Source organism: Pyrgilauda ruficollis, unplaced genomic scaffold (assembly GCF_017590135.1).
Source record: "Pyrgilauda ruficollis isolate IOZ18807 unplaced genomic scaffold, ASM1759013v1 scaffold4, whole genome shotgun sequence".
NCBI lineage: Eukaryota > Metazoa > Chordata > Aves > Passeriformes > Passeridae > Pyrgilauda > Pyrgilauda ruficollis.
In genome coordinates, this window is record NW_024525489.1 from 18,839,959 (window position 1) to 18,865,176 (window position 25,218).

Sequence of the window (25,218 nt, forward strand, 5' to 3'; positions counted from 1 at the left end):
TGGTGTATTTTCACAGGGGGATTTGTGTGTTTCCATCTTCTGGAAGCAGAGATTACTCCAACAGGTCAGAAATGTGCGGATGCAGATTGGCTTCAGTGGAAGAAGCAAAGCAGTCAGCACAGGTAACTAGTTGATGTCCCATATTCTATTTAAGGAATGTGAACTAGCTAGTGCACAGGCCACAGGTCTCCTTGATCCAGACTTTCTGGCTCCTCACATGGGCCCCTCTCCACATGAACCTCTGGGCCTGGAGAAGGCAGCTTGCCCTTACCATCAGCATGCTGGCTGGAGGTGCAGCTGACAGGCACATGATGCCCAGCTCAGGCTGATGATCTTTGTTCTTAAATTTTCCTGTGCCACTTCCTTTTGGGAAAAGCAGAGATAATTGCTTTCCTCATCATTAACATGGCACTCCTAGGTACTACAACCTCTTTGGCTTTGGAGATTTTTTTTTTTTTTTTGTGTATGAGTGGGTATTTACTTGGTATTACAAGTAAAAGCCTTTTACAGGACTCTGATGTGCCTGCTCCCTCACTTGGGCCCATAGTTCATCCACCTTTCTCATCCCAAAAAAAGGACCTTAGCCAGTGTGCTGTATTTTATCTCCTCTCTTTGGGAATGTTAGCAGCTTAGAGGGAACCCCCAAAAGTCCTTGCTCAAGCCAAGGACTCTTTGGTTTTTTTTCCACAGTCCTCCATGTAAAGACTTTTTGCTATACCTGCCTCTACCCCTTCTCCTTCAAAGTTTATTCAAGTCTGTCATCTCCCTGATGCTCTTTTCTTCCAACATTTACCAGCTTGATGCATTTTTTATTAGTCCACTGCGTGTTGTACATGTATACATAGAAGGAAGTCCTGCTTCCCTTTCCTGCAAATCCACCCCCAGAGGAAAAGCACATCATTAAACAGGTGGGCAAATATGTTTGGCTAAGGTAACACATAAGTGCTTCAATTTTCCCAGGATGGAGAAGTCCAGGTAAATTTGAAATCTCACCCGTTTTGTCGCCAGACAAAACTGAGATTTTTTTTTCTTAGTTCACACTTAAGGAGTTTACGTACTTGAGCAATATCTAATATGGTATCTGTGGTCACAATTGGCTATGCAGACCTACAGAAAAAAAAAGGCAAGAGGGAGAAGATTTATGCTAAAGGATAACGGCTTAAACAAAAATGATGCAATTTCAATTGTTAAATACTAATTTTTTATTAGGTCATATACAGCTTTACTGTTTTGGGATCTGCTAAACCAAGTTGTTTCACCTAACCCTTGAGTAACACAGGCAAAGTAACTGAAAATAGCAAAATCAAAGATCAAAATTTAAGATCAAAACCAAGAAGTTTAGAACAAATGAAATATAGATGGCTTTATTGGATTTAATTACATAGGTAACTGAATACCTAGAACATGAAGTACCATAAAAACATGAACATATTTATTAGGACAATGTTTTATGAACTTCAGATATGCATATTGTTAATATGAAAAACTGAGTCTAGACAGAGAAATACTATTCCACTTGAAGAGCTACTATTTTGCAATTGCTTCAGTATGTTTTTTAATGATAGCACAAAAGCACATTTTGAAATCTCCTGTTCTGCACCCTGAATGCAGAAGAATTTACTGTCCCACCTGTGTGAGCTGCAGCCCTGTCTGGCACAGCTATGTGTGAATGGAGAATAAAAAGGGGTGGAAGGAAGGCTGAGATAATCATAAGTTCAAGAGGCAACTCTTTTGGACAATGTAAATGTAAAATAATTAATATACCCATATTTCAGTAGTAGTATTTTAATGCCATTTACTTTTCCATCTATAGAAAAAATGTTCCTTAAGTTACAGTTTTGAACAAACCATTCTGAAAAGAAATTAATATTCTAGTATATCAGGCTATAATCTCAGTATATTCTATTTAATAAAAAAAAGTTCCATTTTCATAAAAATCCTGTCTCATAAAAACTAAGTCTCCTGAATAAGTGTACTGAACTCAGCAAGATCATGGCAAGAACAGTGTAATTTAATTATCTGACTTGGAAGTCTAATTAAAGTATATTTAACTGCATCTTGTTTCACACTAAAAAATATCATGTTTATTACGACTGGTGTTAAAGGAAACTTGTACAGGACTGAAGCTTGGTCTTTTATTACTGAAAACACAAATCCAGTTAAGACTTCAGACAAGCTCTCATTAACATGTTTTATTTCAATTTTATTCAGAGCTGAAACAAGAGCTTCATTTACAGCTGAGGAAAGCAAAGATGAAACTTTGTTCTTTCTTTTGTGCTCAGCCATACAATTTATTTTTCTCCTGGCAATGGATTTTAAATCTCTTTTTTTTTTTCTTTTTTTTTTAAATGGGAACTGTTTTAGTAAGCACTGACATTAGAGCTGACAATGCTTTGTGTGGTTTTCTTTCCTTTTGCCTGGTTTCTGTGTCTGTGTGTGCAGGCATGCATTCATTAACGTAATTCCTCAACATTCAACAAGAGTGCATCATAAACCAGAGGAAAAAAAGCCTCATAAATATTTAGATCCTCCACCTACCTTCCAAAACTAAAGTGAAAAAGAGTATTTAGCGTGGACTTGCTTTGAGTTAATCTGCATATGAACTGAAAGGGGGCACAAAAGGATGAAAAGGTGGTGGAAACGAGCGTACAAACCCCATAGTCTCCAGGGGGCCATTCATCTTGTTCTTGTCAATACAATCTCAGTCTCGCTGCTTGGCTGGGCGCTGCGCATGACCCACACTGCCTCTGCAAAGGATGTGCCAGCTCTAGCCGCGTTTGCTTCTAGCGGCTCATTTTGCCAGAGGAGAAGAAAAAATACTTCACATTTAGGAAGCTGGAGGAATTTCTCTACCTGCTTGTGGTCCACACACTGACGTACAAACTTAAATCATTTACTTAAAAGGACAAGTAGGTTACAGGAAAAGCAATTTTAGGTAATTTGACAATTAATGAGAGGTAATGACATCATGATGTAGCTTAAAGCATGCTAGAAACCCATACAACTTGGACCAAGGGTTGTATATATTTACATAGAAAACTCCACTGTTTGTAACAAACAACACCATCAAAAATTACAGATGAAAAACCAGACCACCAATAAAATTTAGGACTTACTGAACACTCACAATTGAACAGTCACAGACTAGTTTGGGATTCTGTAAACTCATTTTATATATTTTAATTTTTAAAAATGAGGGAATGTATAATACATTATTTTTTATGATCTGAGATAAATCAATTTTGAGTGATTACATCATACTACCTACACACAAGGACTTTGATCTACAACTGCTGATTTTAGGTATTCTTTTCAGCAAAAAGGGCATAAAGACCACTAAGGTCTATTATCGGACAGAATTAATGACTTCACAAAAAACAAAATTCTTGATCACAAATATCCAAAACATATATTTTTTTTTTTTGTGAGGACAAACTTGTAATGAAATAGGTGTAACTTACTGAATTAATCAAACTCCACATCAGTCAGGTGAATTGAATTACAGCAAAGTTATACAAAAACTACATGCAAAGTGGTCATTTCAGTCACATAATCACTTATCTTACTACACTGCTAATCTTCTATTACGGACTTGTGAGAACAGAAAAGTCCAAGCACACTGTTTTCAAATTAATCTCTATTCAGTCTCCTCTTTAAACGAACTCAGCTGAGGTGGGTTTTTTGGTTGGCTGGTTTTTGCTACCAGACCTCCTCAAAACCCTGTCAGTGACCACACCAGTGTGACATCGGGTCCAAGCAGGAGCATGCAAGCTGCGCTGACTCCCCAGCTCATCAGCTGGTGCCGCTCCGACATGCAGGACTCCGCCTACACAGACAAACTCCTAATGAAGCACCAGGATGGATCTGTAGCCAGAGGGATAATTGATTTTGCTATGAACCTGTAAGACAGGTGCATACAAGCTTCAAAATGGGACAAGAGATCAATTATGCCTCTAGTAATGAAAATCAGATGGATAGCTATAAATAGACTACCTGGAAGGAAAACCAAGGTAGGGATGTATATTTTAATTGACTCGCTAAAGGGAAGACCACCTTCTGGCCTGAAAATTGGCCATCTAATTGGCTAGGTCATGACTTCCTAAAACCAAGTAGAAAAATTCCAGAGATGGGGAAATGCTTTAGGTCAAGCAGTGCCTTCCTTCCACCTCTAGCAGAGAAATGGTTTGCCAGCCTCCCAAATAACAGGAACTTTACAGACCCTTCTACAGTGGGAAGAAGGAAGGCTGTCTAAGTTGGATTACTTAATACCTGTTTTCATGTTGACCTTCTTTAATCAAAACATTACAACAAAAATTAACCTTTTTTCTTGTATGGTTCATGCCACAACCTCTTGTTTTCTTAGCATGCTGTCAGACCAAGTTTTTATTTGTTAATACATATACAAACAGTATTGTTATGAAAATTGAACAGCAGAGTGTACTCTCTGGGAAACTGATTTTTGCATTTCTCTGCTGTACTGACAGGGTAACAGTTTTTTAGTCCTATCAGGATTTGAGATGTGTAGGGTATGCACGTGCTAAAACCAGAGACAGCTGTCATACCTGTTCTGTCAAAAAAATCCCCTGCAATCAAAGAAGCGTAATCACCTTTCTTTAACAATTTGACAAGTTATTTAAATACATAAAAGGTGAAGAAGTGTCCATAAAACTTTTATATATGCATTTTTAAACAAATACAATATCAAAAGAGATAACATTAACATTTCAATGATCACCTTTATTTATGAACTGTACAGTAACTTCCATAATAAAAAGCTGCCTATTAGAGAAGGGTCCTTAAAAGCTTCTACAAAGAAAAGTTCTAAAATATTGGAAACTTCTCATGTTCTAAACAAACAGGAATATCTAGACTCACATGAATGGATCTGTACAGAAGTAATTTGAGCCTAAAAGAAATGCATTTAATTTCCCTTCCCTATATTTCAGTCATAATCTGAGACCAAGCGCAAAACATTTCACACTAAGAATAGAAAAAAAAAAAAATAACAATTTGAGACTGGCCAGCAGTGTGAAGCAGGATTTCTTGACACTGCAAAGTTAGCTGCAGTGATTTTTGCATGTATTTTACCTCTACACCACAGAGAACTTTTCAGCTTATTCCCCTGTGCCTCTACTCTGTGGTGTGGCCAACACAAGGGCTAGATGAATGTAAAATATTAACACACTTCTGAAAGTCAAAGCTAGGGAATGACTGCATTACCTTCAAGAGTCATTCTGTTCTTGTCAAAATTCTGAACCCAAGTTGTTGTTCAAACTATGCCAAGAGCAGAAGTGGTTAACAAAAAACGTTTCTGTATGTTTGCAGTGAGATGCAGCTGATGGCTCAACACTTTGCAATGCCCACTCCAGACATCCAAGAGGTGTAGAACACATCTGCACAGAGCTGGCAAATGCCATGCAAAAACTAGGAGACTAAAGTGAACTTCTGGAGATTCAAGTGGAATACCACAAGGCAAGTGACTCCTATCCTTTATTGTGCTTATGAACTCTTAACAGAGACTTACTAGGATCAAGCAATGAATTGTTCTAAACAATAATCAGATCCAGCATTGGTTATATAGGATGATACCATCTTGTACAAAGTGACTGCAGCTCAAAATGAGCCAGACCTCCTAGGTAAGAAAACAAACCAGCAATGTTCACCTTTTGGCTCTGAGCCCAAAAGTCGTGTTTTACTGATTGTTATGATTTGGCCTTTGAGCTCTGGTGACAGTCAAATAGGGACCTACAATGCACCAGCCTACAAAGTCCAACAAACATGGCATGAGATCTGGGATGCTTCCTGTTTCTATAAGGAAATTCTGAATTTATCTGAGTGCTTAAGCAATAATTCTCTACACTTTTATAATGTCTTTCATCCAAGCAACTTGAAGTATTTTACTACAAAGTGTTTCATAGCTTCTGAAGAGTAGGAAACAGTGAAATGGGTTCCAGGGCATATGATAATTCAAATATATGTGGCTACTATATTCCAGGAAAAATCTCCCACACTCAACAGAAAGACTGTGGGTAGGAGGAACAAATGAGAGACAATGAGTCACCCACAATCAAAACAGAGTTCAAGCTTCCTAAAGTGAAAAAGCTTCAAGCTTCACTAAAGTGAAAAAGGGCCATTAGAAAATATTAAGAAACTGAACACTGTTGTTTCCTTTTAGAGAAAAGGCACAAATAGCAATGACAGATTAAAAAAGAGCCTCTGAGAATACTACAGCACGGAGGCACAATGGTCTTTGTGTGGGTAATCAACAAGCACTGTAGCACTGCTCTGTCCTTTGCTGCAGATGAACACTGTTGAGCAACTCTGTCTCATCTCCAGAAGCTTTCAACACTCGTACAGCTTAGTCCCTTTCTTTTCTCACAGCTTTGTAGCTCCACATATTTCTCTTCACCATTAAAACAAGAATTCACATTTAGCAAAGACTTGGAAAATATAAAGTATTTTCAGCAGGTAGAAAAAAAAGACTTCTAGTAAAAAAAAAATACCTCTGGCCTTTTCAGGCTGTTTAATTACATTTTCTTAGAAGGCCAAGCAATACAAATGTTTCTTGCTCATTACTGCAGTTTTAAAAAAGGCTAAAGTTTTCTTATAATTTGTTTAGATGTTTTCTGTCCTGTTAAATATATGTTCCTTTTGTAAGAAGTGCTGCTCTGTAAGTACTGAACATTAAGAACCATATGCAGCACATCACTAGCAATCCCACAGTGTAAGTCAATATACATATGCATTCACATTTCACACGTTAATTTTAAAAGTTAAATTAATGCTTCAGCTGCATTTTAAATTCTGTTTTAGTCATAACTGAGAAGAATGGCTAATTTAAATCTATTTACAAAGTTAAGATTGAAAACATTAATATTTCACAGTAACAAATACACTCTGGTATTTTATCAAAACATGGTGCACCTGAAAAACAAAACTTACCTGTTTCTTTAGCTGTCAGCTCTTTGCCACTGTGGTGACCAAAATAAATCTGGAAATTTCCCAGATATGAGCTATTTATTTTTTTAATCCTATTGTTTACGTGAAAACACTTCTCACTGTGGTGAGAAGTAAAAATACTGGTTATGTATCTTATACATATGTATGTCTTTCAACACTGTATTTTTAGCTACAGGTAGTAAATTTTAAAAATCTGCTGAGGGTACTACTGTAATTGAGATGACTGCATCAATTAAAATGCAGAATGCCATCCTGGACAGTTTTAAACTTAGGCATGTAATTCAAAACAAACAGAAGATAAAAAAACTCCCAAATATGTCAGAAATAATGGTTTCTCAATATTCCTAATTTCCAGCTATGATAATACTGTAATTTTTAAAATCTGAATGTGCATTAGCTGGACTTCCACTGGCAGGTATTATATTCAGCAATGGTCAGTTCAGTGCCCCATAGATCTGGGCAGCATTTACAGTAATACACGCTCATTGCTACTCCCACTTTGCAATGTAGGGCACGGCTGGCTACCAAAAGGGACAGGCCAGAAGCCACTTGGAATTCCTCCCTATGTGAGCCCAGAGCTTCACAGCTAAGGTAATAATTGTGTGACTGCAGAAATGGAAAAGTGTCATAACCTAGCACACTAACTGAAGCCATGGGGCTAGAAACACTGGGAAAACACTGCATGGTGTGTTTCAAGAAATTAGTTGGCTTCTTTTATTGACGGAGGAAGAGCTATCAATTACTGATAATCCACCTGTAAAACGCACTAAAACAATGCAAGTGTTTATAAATTATAAGGTGTAGGAAAACATACCTTCAAAATACAGGATTCAAATATGTTCTGTAAATAGTGTTGCCCCTGCCTTTTAATTTTAAATGCTGTTATGAAGACGATAAAGTGGATGAATTTTATGTTTATAATGTACCTCACTTTAGTTTTCTTTCTGTAACTGCTAGCATTTTTTTCTTTTCCATGCCTTGTCAGATTGCTTTTCCTTTTCACCTTCTAACCATTTTCTGCCTTTCTCAACAATGCTGTAATACTGACATACCTGAGACCTCATTTTCATCTCCTACTGGACAGTGAGAAATGAAATTCATCTAAACTTTGTTTTTAAATCACAGAGATTTCTCAAGAGCACAGCAGAAGATCCACCCTCTCTAGACAGACACACCTCTTCTTCTCGCTAAAAGACTATCTTTTCTAGAAAAAATGTCTGCCTAGCACTTAAAGAAACTTCATGTACAGCTGTTGCAAACCCATGGAATTTATCTACTCGAATGTGCCATCTCCTAGGCAATAATTCTATGATAGTCTTGAACACAGCTGTAACACACTCTACTATATATTGAATTACTTCTTTTCCGTGCTTAACTCTCTGGCAGGTACCTCAGGTGAAGCCCAACAGAGAGGTACCCCTGCCCTCCCTAACTACTGAGAGTTACACAAAATGCTTAGTATTTTATCAAGCAGAATTTAGTCCCCTCCTTCCTATCCATGTAACAGTGTCCTGTAACAGTGACTTAAGGTATATGAAACACACACCTTATCAAGAAAGCTAATCGGTTCAAGATTTAGGCCAAAAGGGAAAAAAACCCCCCCTTTCTTTTCACTTAGCATTGTCTCTTCTCCCCAGCTTAATGACTGCATAATTAATACACAGCTACAGGAACAACGAGAATGTAGCTCTTCCTACTCTTGTTTAAGTGGATGAATCACAAAGGTATCTCTTCTGGCTCCTTTATTCCAGCCTGAGGAAGAGCCAGTTCTACCAGGAGTTGATATTGTGGCTTACTACACCCTTCTTCACAGTTGTTGTACAGTTCGAAGTAGCTTTTCAAGTATAAGAGATACAAATCTGAATCTTTCCAGACTATGGTGTGCTTAAAGCCTTCATCTTTCAGCTCTTCAGCAATCACATAACAACCCTACTGGACAAATACAGGCATTATCTCATCCAGGATTACACAGAATACTCAGACATGTCCCTTTTGAACACTACATCATCTGCTTACTTCTTTGAATGACACACTACTACAGCTTCTGCTTGAAAAGTTACCTGTCAGTTTGCTTTACTGTCAAGGGAAATATGTTTTTGTTGTCAAACACAGCACAGAATTTTCATGTAACTGGTCCTTGAGATTTTTAGTTTGGCTGCAGACCTTACTCTGTTAAGGAATTCATCACTTTGCAGAGATAAATGTATTTCAGATGTTCATCTGTTTTTGGGCATGTTTGATTACAGTAGCTCTACCCTTTGTACACCATGAATGATTCTATACTGAACCACACACACAATGTATTTTTTTCAAGTGGCTGTAATGGGTGAGTGAAGAATTACTTCTTTCCCTAAAGAAGAGTAGTACAGCATATAAATACCTTCCTGTTACAGACAGCATCACAGAAGGCTGATGACATCCAACAGCCTATGCCTATGATTTGCCCAACAGAGACACTGGAAGTAATAGCCAACACTTTTGAAAGACCGTGCTTCCCAGTAGTCATTAGCCTTTGCCTCTATTTCCAAAGGTGTTATCAGCTATGAACATTATAGCAGTAATTGAATTTGCTTTTTATGATCATTGCAGGCCTTTACTGTAATACACAGAGGCTGCTGCTAGCATTATCATAATTCTTCTAACTTTGAGATTAGATTAATGCAATAAAACTTCACCTTAAAAGAGAAACTTGGAGAGTACTACAGGTTACATGATACAAGCAGGGCTACCTAGATGAAAACACAGCTGAAGACAAGAATTTCTCTTTGTGTCTAGATAGAAGCTGAGACATTGGGTAGTTACCAAAAGAACCTTACAAGACCACAAGACCTGGTTATCTTGAAACAGACTAAGCAACCTCTACCTCCCTGCCCCCTCCCCTTCCCCCATATCACAGAACCTGTTTACCCAGGCCTGTACCATGTCCTCCCCCCAGCCTTCCTACCCCATGGGAAAGCTGTAAAATTAAGAGAGTGCAAAAGGATTTCTACTGTTTTAACAGATCAGGCTGTAGTCATGCCAGTCTTGATGGGAGCTATGCCTTCTCACAGCTCTTTAACCTGAATTAATTCAACTTTATTCTCCCAGGAATTCTTAAAACACCCTTTAATACAATGTGGGAGTGTGGGAAGGTAAAGGGAGAGAGAAGAACATAAAATATGCTGAGAGGGGTTTTCACGTAGCATTTTTGGTTTTTGCTGTGTACTTGCTAAAGAAAGACACCATGTTGATTTGCCTATCTGAAACCAATTATGAGCTTTTTGCATTTTATTAAAACATTCAGCTTTTCCAAAGGCTTTTTTCTAAAGACTTAAATTCAGAGTTTTGAAGTATCTATGGAAAAAAATCAAGGATGAGAACTCTTCCTGTCATTTATGCCTAATTAAACGGGCAGCTTCACCACATAGCTTTGCCTCAATTTCTGTACTGTTCTGAGAAAATAATTCAGCTTAACAACTGAGCAAACCAGAGCTTGAATTTTGCGTTGCACTGGCATGAGTGATTCCACAAGTGTTGATGTGCACCATCTCAGTTTTCACTAAATGAGAACAAAATATCTTAGGACAAACTATATTGTTCCCATTAGTAGATTACTGGTGTTACTGCACAACAACTTGTGCTGGTATTTCTTACCTTGTATTGTCTGCTTACACTTGAGCACTGGAAACTCATTATGTGCAGGAAGCAATAATGAAGTGGTATGGGAACAGCTGCACCAAATCTGTTGAAAAAGTCTCCATATGCTATTTTTACTGTGAGAATCATCAGTCCAGAACAATTATTCTAACATCACGTACGTTCATCTAATTTTAAGAGGAAAGCTTGCTGTTCAGCAGATGCCCTTAATCAAATGGAAGGATTCCACAGCATGGTTTCTCAGGGTTAAAAAGAGCCTTCACTCACCAGCTAAATATGAGCAAGCAAAGGGCTACAAAAATGCATCATTGTCCAGACTGGTCTACAAGAAACAAGACAATGGCAATTTTGTTAAGCATGTAAAGTTGTATTTTGGCTTGTCACAATCTTAAGACAAGGTTAGATTAGAGCAAACACAATCATGTTACTAAATAGAAACCGCATTGTTTTGTCATCCATAAGCATACTGCGGTGTGTTGTGGGCAAGCTATTGATGAACTAAGAATCTATATTTAAAATAATGGTTTGTAACACTGCTATTCTTTGACAACAAAGATATTATTTTCTTAGTGAATATACAAATTTTTAAGGATGGAAGCAGTAAGATTGACTTACCTTACATAAGCCATTAATTTCTACTCATGTAAACAAAACCCTGAAATGACATAAAAACTCCAGTGTCCAAATAATGAGTTCTGTCTACCTGTTTAAAGGGGGAATATACAATGAACACTGGACATAATGCAATAATCCAAGGCATTCTTACTGTTATGAGAACTACATTTTTGTCAATGCACGTCTTTCAGGAAAAGCAGAGTTAACACTGCTTGACAATACCCAATGACACTGTACACCTGTCAAGATGACGTGTGTCTGTTTCTTTCTAGTTTAGGAAGCATTGTTCATTGCATTAACCTAACATTGAAAGTATCTTCAAATACTGTGCAGTATGTATTGAAATGCATCTGAATTTTTTACAGATTTCAAGCAACAGTTAGACTTTATACCTAGACCTATGAAATATGACTGCTTTCAGCGAGCTACGTGAAGAATGCAGCGATTTTTATCCAGCTTTGTTACAAAAGCTCTGCCAAGCTACCGCGAACTGCCTCCTGACAGCCTCCTAAGTGCTAAACACCAAGTAAGAGCACCGAGTAGCTGCGTGGGGAAGGAGGAATACGTACAAGCAACCGCGTCGCGCTGCTTTCTTTGCCTCTGCGGCTACAGCGGATGGAGCACGGTAATTTTGGTTCTGGCTGCCGGACACCGCTGCTCCCGTCACGTCTCCCATCCAAGCCCGTCAAACAAGCCACGGCTGATGCCAAACGCGGCGCTGCCCTACAAGCAACAAGGGCGAGGCGCAGCCCTGCCGGGGAGGCTCGGGCCAAAGGAGCTCAGCGGCCCGGGCTGCCGGCGGGGGCAGGCGCTGCGCCCTCGGGGAAAAGGGCCGGCCGTGCCCGCCACGGTTAGCGGACGGACCCCGGCCCTCTCCGCGCCCCGCCCGCGGCCACCCGGCGCTCCCGTGACCCCGCAGCCGCGGAGAGCGGCTCCCGGCAGCCCCGCTTCTCCCTGCTCGCCCCTCCCCCGCGGAGCCGGTGGGTGGCTGGCTGCCGGGGCACTCTGGCGGCTTCCCCGCGGCTTCGCGCTCCCCGCCCGGCCCCGGGACCGACCGGGAATCGCTCCTCGCGCCGCCCACCGCCCGCGCGCGCAAGCGCGGCCGCAGCCCCCGCGCACACCTGCCCCCCCCACCCCCCGCCACGCGACACCGGGGCCGCGCCGGAAGCGGCAGCCGCGCCAGCAGCGCCCGCCCGCCCCGCGCGTCCCCTCCCTCCCTCCCCCGCCGCGGAGACAGGGGGCAGCGCCGAGAGGAGAACCGGGCTCAGCGTGTGTGTGCGCGGGAGGAGGAGGAGGAGGAGGGGGGACACACCGAGGACTGCGCCGGCCGAGGGCGCACGGAGCAGGGAAGCGGCGGCGGCAGGAGCACCGAGAGGCGGCAGCGGGTCCTTGTGCCCGGAGAGGAGGGCGCAGCCCGCACGGGGGTTACTACCGAGTTCACCGCCTCCCTGCCCGCCCGGATCCAGCCGGGCGCCCCGTGCCGCGGTCGCGTTGCTCGGCAGAGCTGCTGCGGGCGCTCGCCGTCTCTGCGCGGGCTTGGAATATGGTTGGGGAAATGGAAACCAAGGAGAAGCCGAAGCCGAGCCCCGATTACCTGATGCAGCTGATGAACGACAAGAAGCTGATGAGCAGCCTCCCCAACTTCTGCGGGATCTTCAACCACCTCGAGAGGCTGCTGGACGAAGGTAAAAGCGCTCACCCGGCCGCCCCCTCCCCCGCCCCGCTGCCCTGCCCTGCCTCCCCCGCCCCGGGGATCCCGCTCGGGCCCCCGCCCTGACCCGGCCGGGCGGCGGGGGCGGCCCGGGGCCTGTTCCGCTCTCCCCGCTGCTCCCCGCACGCTCCCGGCCCCGGCTGGGGAGCCGAAAACAAAGGGGAAGTGCGGGCTCTCCCCGCCCTGGCCGCCGCCGCGCGGTGCCGGGAGACTCGGGGAGCGAGTGGGAGGGGAGAGGCAGCCCCGGCCGCGCGGGTCCCCGATCCCCCCGAGGGTTTTCCCCCTTATTATTCCTTTTTTCTTTTTCGTGTGTGTGTTTTTACCCTTTTCCGCACTATCTCCTTAAACCGGGGGAAGGGTAACTACAGCACGGAGGGGAGGGAGCGAGGAGAGGAGCTCAGGAATGCGCTCTGGGGGAAGGCAGGGAGGAGGGGAAAGGCTGGCTGGCGGCTGGCGCTCCCCTCCCTCCATCCCTCCCTCCCGCGGCGGCGGGGGACACTGGGGTCCTGCCGGCGCCCTCGGAGCGCTCCGCCGCCCGGCCCCAGGGCCCCCGCCGGGGGGGCGGGGGGTGTTTGGTTTCGAGATTTGGCTGTTCTGGAAGCTGCTTGGACTTGAATGACTAAGGCGGAGGGGGGCTGAGCTCTTTCTTCGGCTCCAGATCTACCCCACCCCGAACTGGCCGCAAACTAATTACGATTTTCCTATATCGCAAGGGAAGCGAGCAAATTCTTCTCTCAAGCTATCCTTACCTTTTAAAGAAACTGAACTTGAAAGACTCCTACGTGTGACTTTAGTGAAGGGGGAGAAACAGAAAAGATTACGAAATTGCCTGGTCTGCTCCTGCCAAACGTCCACCCCAGCCTCGCACCCGGTCCTGGCACGGAGCGAGGCCCCCCCTATTCCCCCAATTTTTTCCCTAATAACTTTGTTTAGGGTTAGGATTTCACAAATAAATAATCACGGCTTAGAAATTAACAAGAAAAGTACGAGCTGGGAGCTTCTTGTGTCCCATGCGTTTTTCCACTACAGTAAAAGACCCACTGTGTATGAAAAATTAGGTGAAACACTTGTTCTTAGTATTTTAAATTCTTATACTCGGGTTCACAGGTTTGTTTTTCTTGTCGAAGGCATTTCCTTTGCTGTGACTTTAAAGTTAGGCTTTATGGAGACTTGGACTTGTTTGTTTAATTGTGTTTGATAGCTTTGTGGAATATGATATGATAATTTATACAGTTTCAGCTTGTTGGGATTCTTAGTATGAAGTACTGATTTTCGAGATTTTGAGTTAGGGTTCTTGTTTGCGGATGTATTCCTCTTCGCTAAAAGAAGTTTGGGAAGTTGTTGACCTCGGAAGATGAAAGAACTGGTTATATTTGGTAGAACAACTCCCCGCCCTCTGCCAAGACTGTAAAAATGAGATAGCGACTGTAGTACGACACAAAAATAGCATGTCGAGAAAATGCTACCTTCTGAAATAAACGATAGAGGAATTTAAAGAAACCCAAACAAACGGTGAAGAATACTGAAATATGGATTGTGGGAAGCATTATAATGGGAGAGCCTATTTTTATTTTCAAGATACTTGGAGGAGTTTGAATTTATATTGGAGCAAATGTGGATATGAAGAGCAAAACTATTTTAGAGCTTACGTTCTTGGTCATCACAGTGAACACCTCTTCAGAGTAGTTAGATTTACAATAAGCATCAAGAAGAAACTTGACCAAGAAGACTTCTTTATAGCACAAATGAGCCTTCCAGAGGTTTGATAACGGATTTTTAAATTCTGCAATGTCTTCAGCTTTATGTATTTGGCCAGAGGAGGCCTGAAGCTGTTTTTTTATTTTCAGAGAACAAAAGGAAGAAAAACATTACCCAATGCAAAAAGAACACTGAAAAAGGAATACCCAAAATACTTAAATCTTGTAGTATATTTTGAAATACTGAAAACTGGAAGTCTGTCTGCAAAGTATTGGAGTTCCAAAACGAGACTCTCTTGTGACTCTTGCTGACAAAGTTTAAGGACTGTGTTGGAACTATTCTTCGCTCTCTTCTTCAAAAGAAAAGCAAATAAAATATGATCTGTGTTCCTAAATGGTCTCTGGAAGAAGCCCGCTATCCCTTTAAGCTTTTCTGCTTTTCCTGTTTACGTTGGCAAATGGGTTGGAAGTATTGTGGAGGCAGAAAACTTTTTGGAATGTTGAAAAAAAAGTTTCATGCAAATCTAGTAAATTGCTTCAAGACTTCAGAAATTGAACACTAAGGGGCGCCAGTTATTTTTTTTTCCGAGGCGTGAGTCCGCGAGCACCGCTGTTGACTCGGGCAGTAAAATTATCAAATCTGGTAGAAGACGCCAAAGAATGGCAAAATACTGGTGGATTTGTGCAGGTATCTGTATTTGCATGGACCTCCACGTATTGTATGCTTCCAGGCAGTATTACCTAGGTAGAATAGGCAGTAGCAGTAAACAGTTGAGAAGTTGGAACGACTGTATCCCTGTGAAACACCTATCCTGGTTACGCAGCAGTGGGGGCTGTGTTAAATACCTTGAGCTGTATGCTCCGCTGACGTCCTCCAGCAGAAGGGTTTAGTAATAGTCAACTACAGGTTTGCTGGAAAAGTCTGCAGGATTTAATGTGCTTACTGAAAAGTGTATTATTTCAAGGTTTCATCAGTTGTTTCCTGGCACCCTTGAGAATACCAAGTATTTGGGGCAAGTGCATGTATGTATAGGTATATATAATACAAAAATGAAGCTACAGGGTTCACATTCCTTCTTTGCCCCCTCCACCCTGTCATTTGATTTGCTTCTTCTAGTTTGTTGTTGTGTGCTTTAGGCAGGTGTTTGTTTTTGGTTTTTTTTTAGTTATAATACAACCATTTTCCTGAAGGCTTTGTTTATGCTTGAAAAGAATAATATTAGGATCAGCCATTGTCTTTTATTTTGTGTGCTGATCAAAATGAAGAAATAAAGTCATAACCCTAAGAATTCAAACAAATAAAAGGTGGGATTGCCTTCCCTACTGGAATGCTAGGGTAGTTTTTTTATTATTACTTATTTATTGTTACATGCCAGTATTTAAAAACAGAACTCAAATGGGCTTCTGCTGTGCTTACTTCTTGTAATTGTATGCAGCAAGAGATAGAGACCTGTGAGTTTAGGTGAACAGTACATCTAGTCTGGTTTGGTTACAGAATGTACATCTGCTTTTTTGGAGTCCATTTCTATGCTGCATGTATTATCCAAAGCATGTTTTCCTTTCTGAACTCTATCCTCCTTCTTGATCTGAGAAAATTTTAGTGCTTAACTTGGTAGATGATCTCTGTCTTGCAGCATTTTGTTTTTGAAGATTAGCTTAAATGTAAGAAGTGTATTGAGGAAACATTTTTTTTAAGAACTACTTTCATAAAATGTGAAAGTTACAGTTTTGTGTAGGTTACAGTTATTTTTCCATATGTGTGCTTCTAACTTTTTATGCGTAAATAAGTCTTCTGTGGATTAACAAGGATGTTTAAAGAGCACATCATAATAACTAGGAAGCTGAATTGTTTTTATCAGACTGGTGCAAACCTGTGGGAAGAGAGGGCTTTTCCTGAATGTGGAATAGGCTGTATTTCCTGTAATTGTTTGCACCATCAAATGTGACCTGATTTTTTTTTTTTTTCTTAAGCTTTTGAGATACTAACTTTCATGATGTTAACCTGGATATTTTTGTTTTTCTGACAACTGACATATTTTAATGCTCCCCTTTGTGGACCGTGAATAGAGCTGTACCTGTTTTCTTGCACTGTTTTTAAAAACTGAACTGGACATTTCAAACTCCTTAGTAGTATGTTGACAGATTGAAATTAATGAGGTACTTAAGTTGTATGCTTTCATCAGACTATGAACAAATGTGCCTGAACTATTAACTGAAATCTCAGTAGTCTAATTTGTAAATTTACATTTTGTTTTCTTGAACCTGTAAGTGCACAGACTCTTGCACCTGATCGGAATGTACACGGATCAGACCTGGGGTTTTTACTGTTTTCAAAAAGATATTGAAGAAGACTTTATCAAGAATTCATTTTTCCTCGGTAACCTGTCCCTGAAAAACTTACGCCTTTCCTTCAAAACTGTGTTGAAGATGATTTAAAACTGTGTCTACCTTTACATGTAAACTTAACCGTGCATCTGGCTATTGGAGATAAATCTAAGTTTGTGTCAAATAGGCTGCCTCTTTTTGTCTGCCAAATTTAACAAAGTGAGTGTAAAAACATCCAAGTAGGCAATACGAGGATATATTTTTGGTGAATGTTACTCTCTCTGTTTAGTTTTCTCACTGAGAAAAGTGCATGTGAACTTGGGGAGCTTAGTGCCCAAGAGTGCAGTCTTTGCGACGGTCGGGTCGCGTTAAGCAGAACTGCATGAAGTAGAGCTGAAGAACTGTGTTCTGGTTGTAAATGAGTTCTCCCTGGAAAGTTATCTAGTCACTTTTGTACATGACCTTATTGTTTGTGATTATGTAAATGTAGCCTGTGCTTAGCTGGGGTTTTGCTGACTTGTCAGATTTAATGGAGGGGCACTGGCCACATTAGCATGTTGGTTTTTTCAATTGTCTCGGATCTTGCAATGGACCCCCATTAATTCATTAAAAATATGCTTCTTAATGCAATATTCAGGAGTGAATATTCTTTGGGATAAAGGCCTTACAAAAGGTGTCTGCCCAGAGAGTCTCAGACTAATTTTTAAACTTGGTGTATTAATGTTGAAATTGTCAAGGCAGCGTGCCTCAAGAGCATTGGGTATTGTTTGTGTGCAGTTTATCATTAGTACTCTTTTGAATTTGGTTCTTTAATTGTCTCTTAAAACTTAATGGTCTGAGGTGTTTTTCTGATTTATGAATGTTGTAATGCTTCTAGATCTTGTATTCAGAAACCTTGTAAAAGCTATTTTGAGGTATGGGTGTTTGGTTATTTTTTGTTGGGGAGAGGGAGTGGCTTTAATATCTTGGCACAGCCTCTTATAACGCCAAACCAAAAGCTCAATTGCACTTAAGAAACAGTGTGGTGGTTTTTTTGCCTTGTGGAAAAATATTTAAAACGGCAACAGTTCAGTTCTTTATAAATTACATTATTTTGGAGCTGTATCTGCAGCATTTATAGGATTGCAGTCACCTGGTGTGTAACTAAAAAAAAAAAAGGTATTTTTAAACTGATACAAGTTTTAAGTTAGTAAAACAGTTATTTTAAGCTCATCCTTTGATAGTGGTTTGTTCCCTGTTGCTTACCAATCATTAATAATTAATTAATTATTAACTAATTGTTAAAATATCTCCTTTTTTTTTTAAGTAAGAGCAACTGCATTAGACTTAGTTCTGTATAGGAGTGGCTGACTTTTTGAACTGGGAGAGGCCTGTTTGAATTTAATGTTTTTGTTTAGAGCAGCTTGTTCATTACAGTTGCAATTGAGTTGCATTTTCCTCCTCTGAAACTGAATGCAGTCATTTCTAGAATAACTGGTGTTGTATAAAAATCCCTTGCTATGGTTAGAAACAACTGACCAAGTGCGGGTTAGATTAGGGAGTGGCATTCAGTGCTTTTGTGATGCGCAAGGAGAAAATCTGGAGATGTGTTGGTTAATATCATAGTAAAATGGGAAAAAAAAAAACTCTAGACCAACCACCACCAACTGAGAAAAACTCCATAGATTTTCAGAGGGCACTTAGAATGTCCTGATTATGAAAATGAAGTTTACATGCATCAACAGATAGAAAGAAATTGCTGATGCTCGATGAGTGCTGTGGGTGTGAAGAGAAGGCTAGACATGAAATGGTTGGTCACTTTCGTGGATTAGCAATGTTTTTGACCAGGTTGTCTGTTTCAGTCATTCTTAGATTAAAACTTTTCCTCTGAGTGCACTGTACAATGCCAGGTCAGAAATGGGATACTTACAATGATTTGAATTGTGTAGACTTTGTTAGAAGAGCAAGTACGTTTGAATTGTGTTTAATTACTGTCTGTAGCCATAAAGTGTTCTCTGTTTTTGAGAATGCACACTGATGCAGGTATCCTATTAATTAGATGTATTATTAGATGCTGGTATATTTCTGTGGCTGACAGGATAGACCTGTGTTAATGTTAATTACCAGACCATCCCCACAGCTCAGGCTGATTGAAGTACAGCAGGAGTCTGCCATGGAAACTGATGGTTTGTATTTGACTGCTTGTATGGAATGTTGGGGGGCGGGAGAGGGGGGGTGATGGGGGAAATGCCTTGCCAGGCAAGCTGTTAACTAATGAAATGCCCTCATTCACTGACCCTTGTCTTTATTGAAACATAACTCACAACTTCTCATTCTGGCTTTGTGAATTTTCCTGTATTGATTTTAGTCAGAATGCAGACTCTGAAAATCTTCTGTTGATTTTAACATTTCATTGAAATTTAATAACCCAGTGCTAAGAAAACCAGTAGGAACAGTAAAACTGCTGGTGTTTTTAATCTCACTATGCAGTTGGTTAGGTCAATACAAGTACCACACAACCTACATCTGTGTCTTGCTTGCAGGAGGATCTGTGTCTGTGAGGGACATTGAAATTACTGTTTGAATCCTGAAATAGATAATAGGTGTAGTGTTTATAGTCTGAATTGTATGCCTTTTCTTTGCTAAGAAAAAGAGTGGGGTTGCTGAAAGGTAGGCAACACTATATTTTTACTTTTGACTTCAGAAAATAGCCTGTATAGTCCTGTACAATGCAGTTAAAGTAGTGTCCAGCTTTGTGTTTCTTTTGGTTGTTTTTCTTGGAAACATTTAATAGAGGAGTTAGCTTTTTAATAGCAGAGCTTAAATTTTTTGAGACAATTTATGCATGAATGAACAAAACAGCTGTGACAACACTAAAGAGAAATAATATCTGGCTTCATTAGCAGAACTGCCCCTCCACTTTGTTATTCTTGCTTCCATTAGAGAGAGTGTTTTGCAGACTACCTGCATGTCTGAGAGCAGCAAGACAATGCAAGTTGGAGTGGAGTTGTGTTACTTAAACCTTTGTTGTCTGAGTTTGGCGCTAGAAGTTGTAGCTTTTTTGATCTCTGCAGTTATTTTAACAGTGTTAGTGGTTGGGAAGAGTGTGGTAATGCTAAAAGGGTTTTTTATTTATTCTTGTGGTTTGAAATAGTGAGTAGAGATTGAAAATACATTTTCAGTTACTTTTCATTTGAGAATTGATTTTTTTTTCTTCTTATACTTGGTGTCAAATAGTAAATTTTGCTTTTCAGTTCAGTGCAAAAAATCGTTCTCTTGAAGGGAAATGGCAGTAGGTAGCTATTGATGTTTTAATGTTTTGGTGGTGCATAGTTGAGTAGCACCCTGGAAGTAAATTTTTTAATTGCTTTTAAAAATATTTTAACTGGTTTGCTGCTGCACTTGGATACTTTTACTTTACTCCTTTCTGTAGTTGAAGGGATTTTCTGTGTTTCCAGCACAGGCTGTACCAGAGCAAGGTTTTGATACTGTGTGCTATAATTGCAGTGCTCCAGGAAGTACAGTACCCATGCAGGAAAGTCCTCAGGATACCCTTTTTTAGAAGGGGTAAACCATGAAGCAACATGTGTGATAACTCACTGAAATCTGAGGGTATTCATAGTTGGAACAGTTAACACTTCAGTGATGTATAACCTTACACATGTTGACGTTTCTTGATTTCAAAAGTAAAAGCACCTTGGCATGACAAACAATTAAAATCTTGTTACTTTGCTGGGAAGTTACTTCTGGGTAATCTAGGGAGTAATTCATCGGAGTGGCTGCTGATGTCAGAGCAGAGGCAGGGGAAGATAATACAGTATTTTATACTCTTTATCTGGTAGATCAGTTTCTGGCTTAAGAGGTCAGCTGATGTTCTGTACCGGTCAGGGGTTTTTTGAGTTTGTTTTTGTGTGGTGCTGGCTTTCTTTTCAGATGGATCAGAGCTGTGATCTGGTTCCCGTTGTGATCTCAGAGCAGCTGTGCTGGCACGGTGGCTGAGGTGGCTCGATACTGAAGATGTAGAGCAGCGCCTTGGGGAGGGAAGTGCATTTGCTTAAACATTTACTTAAAAGTCTGAAGCTCCTAATTGATGTCAACTGATTGTGCATCTAGTCCATTCAGAATTTTAAGGCTGTGCTTATTTGCAGACTAGCTGACACTAGATGGAAGTCAGACTTTGCTGAATTCTTTAAAGCCTTTAGCTCTTGAAATAATGAACCTTTTTTTTTTTCTATTCCGATGAAGGAGCGGATTCAGAAATCTCTCTAGCCATTAGTTGGTCAAAATGTCCTTTCCTAGCTCTGGCATATTTTTTTCATTAATGGGTAGGAGATGGCAGGTGCCTGAAATTTTAAAAAAATAAGCAATAGATCTACTAGCACAAGTATTAATACAGCCGTAATGTTCTGGTTCATAAGTTTAAATGGCAGCTAAAATAAAACATTCAGCTATTGTTGCATAATGGTTCCATTTATTTATCAGACTTTGAAGCAGTAGCAAATCAGTTAATATTCTCAATGCAGCTTAATCTAATAACCTGCAAATAATTGTATTAAAAGTTGATGCACAATTTTCAATTTTTATATGCAGAGCAGGCCAAATCCACTTCTCTTTGCTGTAAATATGTTAGGTTTCTCGGCAGGAACAGGGAGGAGGAGGCAAACACAAGAAAAAAATACTCTGACCTGATGCTGTTTGCTTTTGAACAGTGTTGCTGATCCTACTGCTTTTAGTTAGTTTGAGTTTGTCTCATTTTGAAGGAGCACCCCTCCAGCATGAAGCAACATGGACAATTTCTCAGAACGTTGTCGCAGTCATCAACCTGCACCCAAACTTACAAAATAAGTTGCACTTTGCCTAAATAGTGCCTGTACAATCTGTTGTCAGGTGTGTTCCCGTGACAGTTGGTTTGTGTGTTAAAGTTGAAGGTTAAAATGCTGTAACAGCTGTCTTGTTTAAAGTGTGATGTTTTTGCTGTGAAGATTGGCTGTGCAGCGAGAACGTGGTGCATGTTAGACATTGGTAGAGACAAGTTGTTGATAGTTCTTTAATTGCTTAAGTATCTTATCATCTATAAAGATAAGTATAGTCAGAGAGGCTCATATACAGTCAGTTTACGAGGGAATTACTGCTGCTTTAAATCACTTGAGGCTTTTATGGAAATCTGATACTGCCTCTGAATCAAGCTGAAGCAAAACTTGTTATGCACGTTCTTTTCTTCCCACTTTCCATGTAGTTATGTCAACTTTGTGCTCAAATTTGAGCGAAATCTGAGCACGGATGATGTGGTGGGGATCAAAAACGAATTCTAATGAAGATTCTATCAGGAAGATTGATTATATGTGTATTGAAATGTCTTCAGAGGAAGAATGATACTTTAGTATCTCAGATATAAAATCAGTGACTGTAATTGTGTTTAGAAGGGAATTACGTTTGGCTGTTCTAATAACATGTGTACAGAGATTAGAGTCATATTTTGAAATTTCTTGCAGTGGCTTTGTGTTCATTGTGTGGATAAATTCTATTTTTCTGAGAAGACTAGCATAATCCTTTATTAAAAAAAAAAAAAAAAAAAAAACCAAACTACCAGAAAAAAACATAACCTAAAGATCAGATCCATCTTAGAAGGGGGAAAAAGTATAAAACTTGCTTTCTTGAGTAAAGCTTATTAAAGTTACAAACATCAAAAAATTTTTAGACACCTGTGGCATTTAAGATATATACTGACATTTTGAGGGGGAGGAGGGGAAAACTTCTCTCTGTCATCTTAATTATAGGGTTAATTGAGGCTAAATTCTGTGTGGATCAAAGCATTTCCGACTTCTAATAATTGAGGTGTAGCTTCCAGGGAAGCAAGGGACTGCGTGGAAGCTTTGTCTCTGGGTGATGGGATACATGAACTTAGTGCCTATTGATTTAGTAACTGTATGTTATTCATAACTATTCATGAGGAATCACGTTGGTTCCAAATGGGAGGTTTAATGCACACTGGGGGCACTTGGTAGTGCTGAGTTTTAATACTGTTAAGTGTCTTCAGCAAGGTATTCTTGCGTCAGCCTCGGATTAACATAGGATGAATAACAGAGCCATTCATCAGGCAGGCAGCTCTGAGGAGTGTCAGCAAGAAAGCTGACGGTGATGAATTGGGGAGAGATGGATGCTGCAGTAGATGGCTGCTCCAGCCAGCGCTGGGGTGTTGAGGGATGGCAGGTGGTATTTAGGTGTTCTGAGTAATGAAGTGAGGAGGGACCGCACGCTTGCGCTCGGCTGAACGGAGAAGAAACGCGTCCCTTCTCCAATCCAAAAAGGTTACTAAATTCAGCAGTTAAAATGACAGGTGGACAACTGGTTTTTCGTTCAGTGAAAAAGATTTACGTCAGTCTTTAGTATTGATAAATGTGAATTATGTTTTTGAAGACAGACTTGTGGACTTCTCTTGATTTTTGCAGTCTCAGCAACCTTCTTTGGCTTCAGAGATTTGGATAAATTAAGTTTGAGGCAGATTTAGTTTATTCTGAACTTAATCTTCCTTTAAGTTCTGTGTTAACCTTTCTTAGACCTCTCAGCTTTCAGTTGCTTTGTTGCTTCAATTACTGATTACTTTCAGTTTTAATTTTAAGGTTTTTTTCCCCTCCAGGATAAAGAAAATAGTTGGGAATTTGAGAGGGGATTTTCTTCTATCAGTCTTAATAGCATAACTAAGTGATTTTTGTAATGTGCACAGGTCTTTCTAATCCCATTTAGTATGGTTTGTACTAGAATTGGTTTTGGCTGCTTTTTGTTATATCAAACTGTTGAACACTTGATACATGGAGAACAGTTCAAAGTAATAATCAAGTTTTTTACTTTGTTTGGGCTCTTCACTTGGATTTTTTTCTGCCTGCTGACTGACTTTAGGTTACTAAACCTGTACGTACAGGCTTTCTGAGCCCTGAGCACAATTCAGTACTGAAATCTGTATCAAACTTTTCAGTATGTTGTATAGCAGTCATAACTAGTACAGTGTAGTGACATATTATAGCATAAATTACTGCACAGATTAAACTGCATTTCTAGTACATTTTTCTGGATTGATCATCTGGTCTGCTGAGAGTTTTCAGCAGCTGTTAATAACTAAAATATCATAAAAATATCTGAAGTATATTGTGATGTCTCCTTCCAACTTTTATTGTATGCTCTTAGTCTTAAATTTCAGATAAAATACAGGATACTAATAAAGCACTAATATTTAAGAAGCATTTTTCTTAGTCTAGTCATGGGTGAGTAGTTTCTCATAGGGTGTAATATAGTTGAAACACAACTTAAGCTGCTGTAAACTTTTATCTTTTCCCACACTCTCCCCCACCATGGAAGGTTGGGGCTTTTTATTCCCTCCATGGAAAGTAAAGGAATAAATATTACTAGGAATGAAATCTAGATAATTTCCAGGCCATTGAGCTAATTAACGAAACTTAATGCCACAAATATGGGTGCAATAGTATGCCCCTATTAATATTGGTATAATGAAAAAGTTAATAGAAAGGACAGAGTATGTTTTAAAAACACACTACTGTATAAGTAGCTGCAAAAATTTTATTATATGCTGATTTTGAAACTGCTAAGTTAAACAGATCATTATATGAAAGGAACAGAAAAATCATAATATATTTCCTTGAGCTCTGAGGTGTATTTTTGCTCAGAAAATGTTCCTAATTTAAAAAAATAACACCATGATTTACTGAGCCATCAAATGTTATGAGATTATACATTGCACCTAAGAGAGATGGAGATACTTATATTGAAGTTAATCTTTGTACAATCTAATCAAGATTTCATTTGCACATAGTGTCTTTTTCCAGCGCAATCTACACTATTTTTTCTCACGCTTGTCGCACTGAGCTACTCTAGCCATTCCTTGCCCATACCTTTTCTGACATAGCAAAGAATTACAAAGCAATCATATTTTGTTTTGTAGCACCATCAGTGAAACTGTGCAGTTGCTGGCACAAAAAGAAGCATCAAAGAGATTTTTTTCCTAAACTAAAGGGGTTATTTTTGAAAAATACATGAAAACAAAATAGTCTTTGACATGAGACCTTTGAGAGCACTTTTCTCTCTGAAGTAGACAGCATCTTTTTTGTTAGCAAAGTTAATGGAGCTAAGTGAAAAGCAATATGAGTTACCAGAATGGTGTTTTTCAATCTACTGTTTGCAGACTCACTGCATATGAAGAGTTGCTGCAGATAGCAAAGAAAAAAGAAATCTGTTATTGGGAGATTTTAAATAGGTCACACTGAGCCTTCACTTTTTTGGGAA

At 39.9% G+C, this 25,218-nt stretch overlaps 1 protein-coding gene across 9 annotated transcripts in view; it reads left to right on the forward strand.

The window, feature by feature from the left end:
* The first annotated feature begins 12,655 nt into the window (after positions 1 to 12,655).
* Positions 12,656 to 25,218, forward strand: part of QKI (QKI, KH domain containing RNA binding) — a 152,202-nt gene continuing 139,639 nt past the window's right edge. For all 9 annotated transcript variants that reach the window (XM_041476817.1, XM_041476819.1, XM_041476820.1 and 6 more), the window contains exon 1: positions 12,656 to 12,896. In XM_041476817.1, coding sequence (XP_041332751.1) covers positions 12,755 to 12,896 — 142 coding nt within the window. In that variant the 5' untranslated portion in view covers positions 12,656 to 12,754. The remainder of the gene's footprint in view (positions 12,897 to 25,218) is intronic.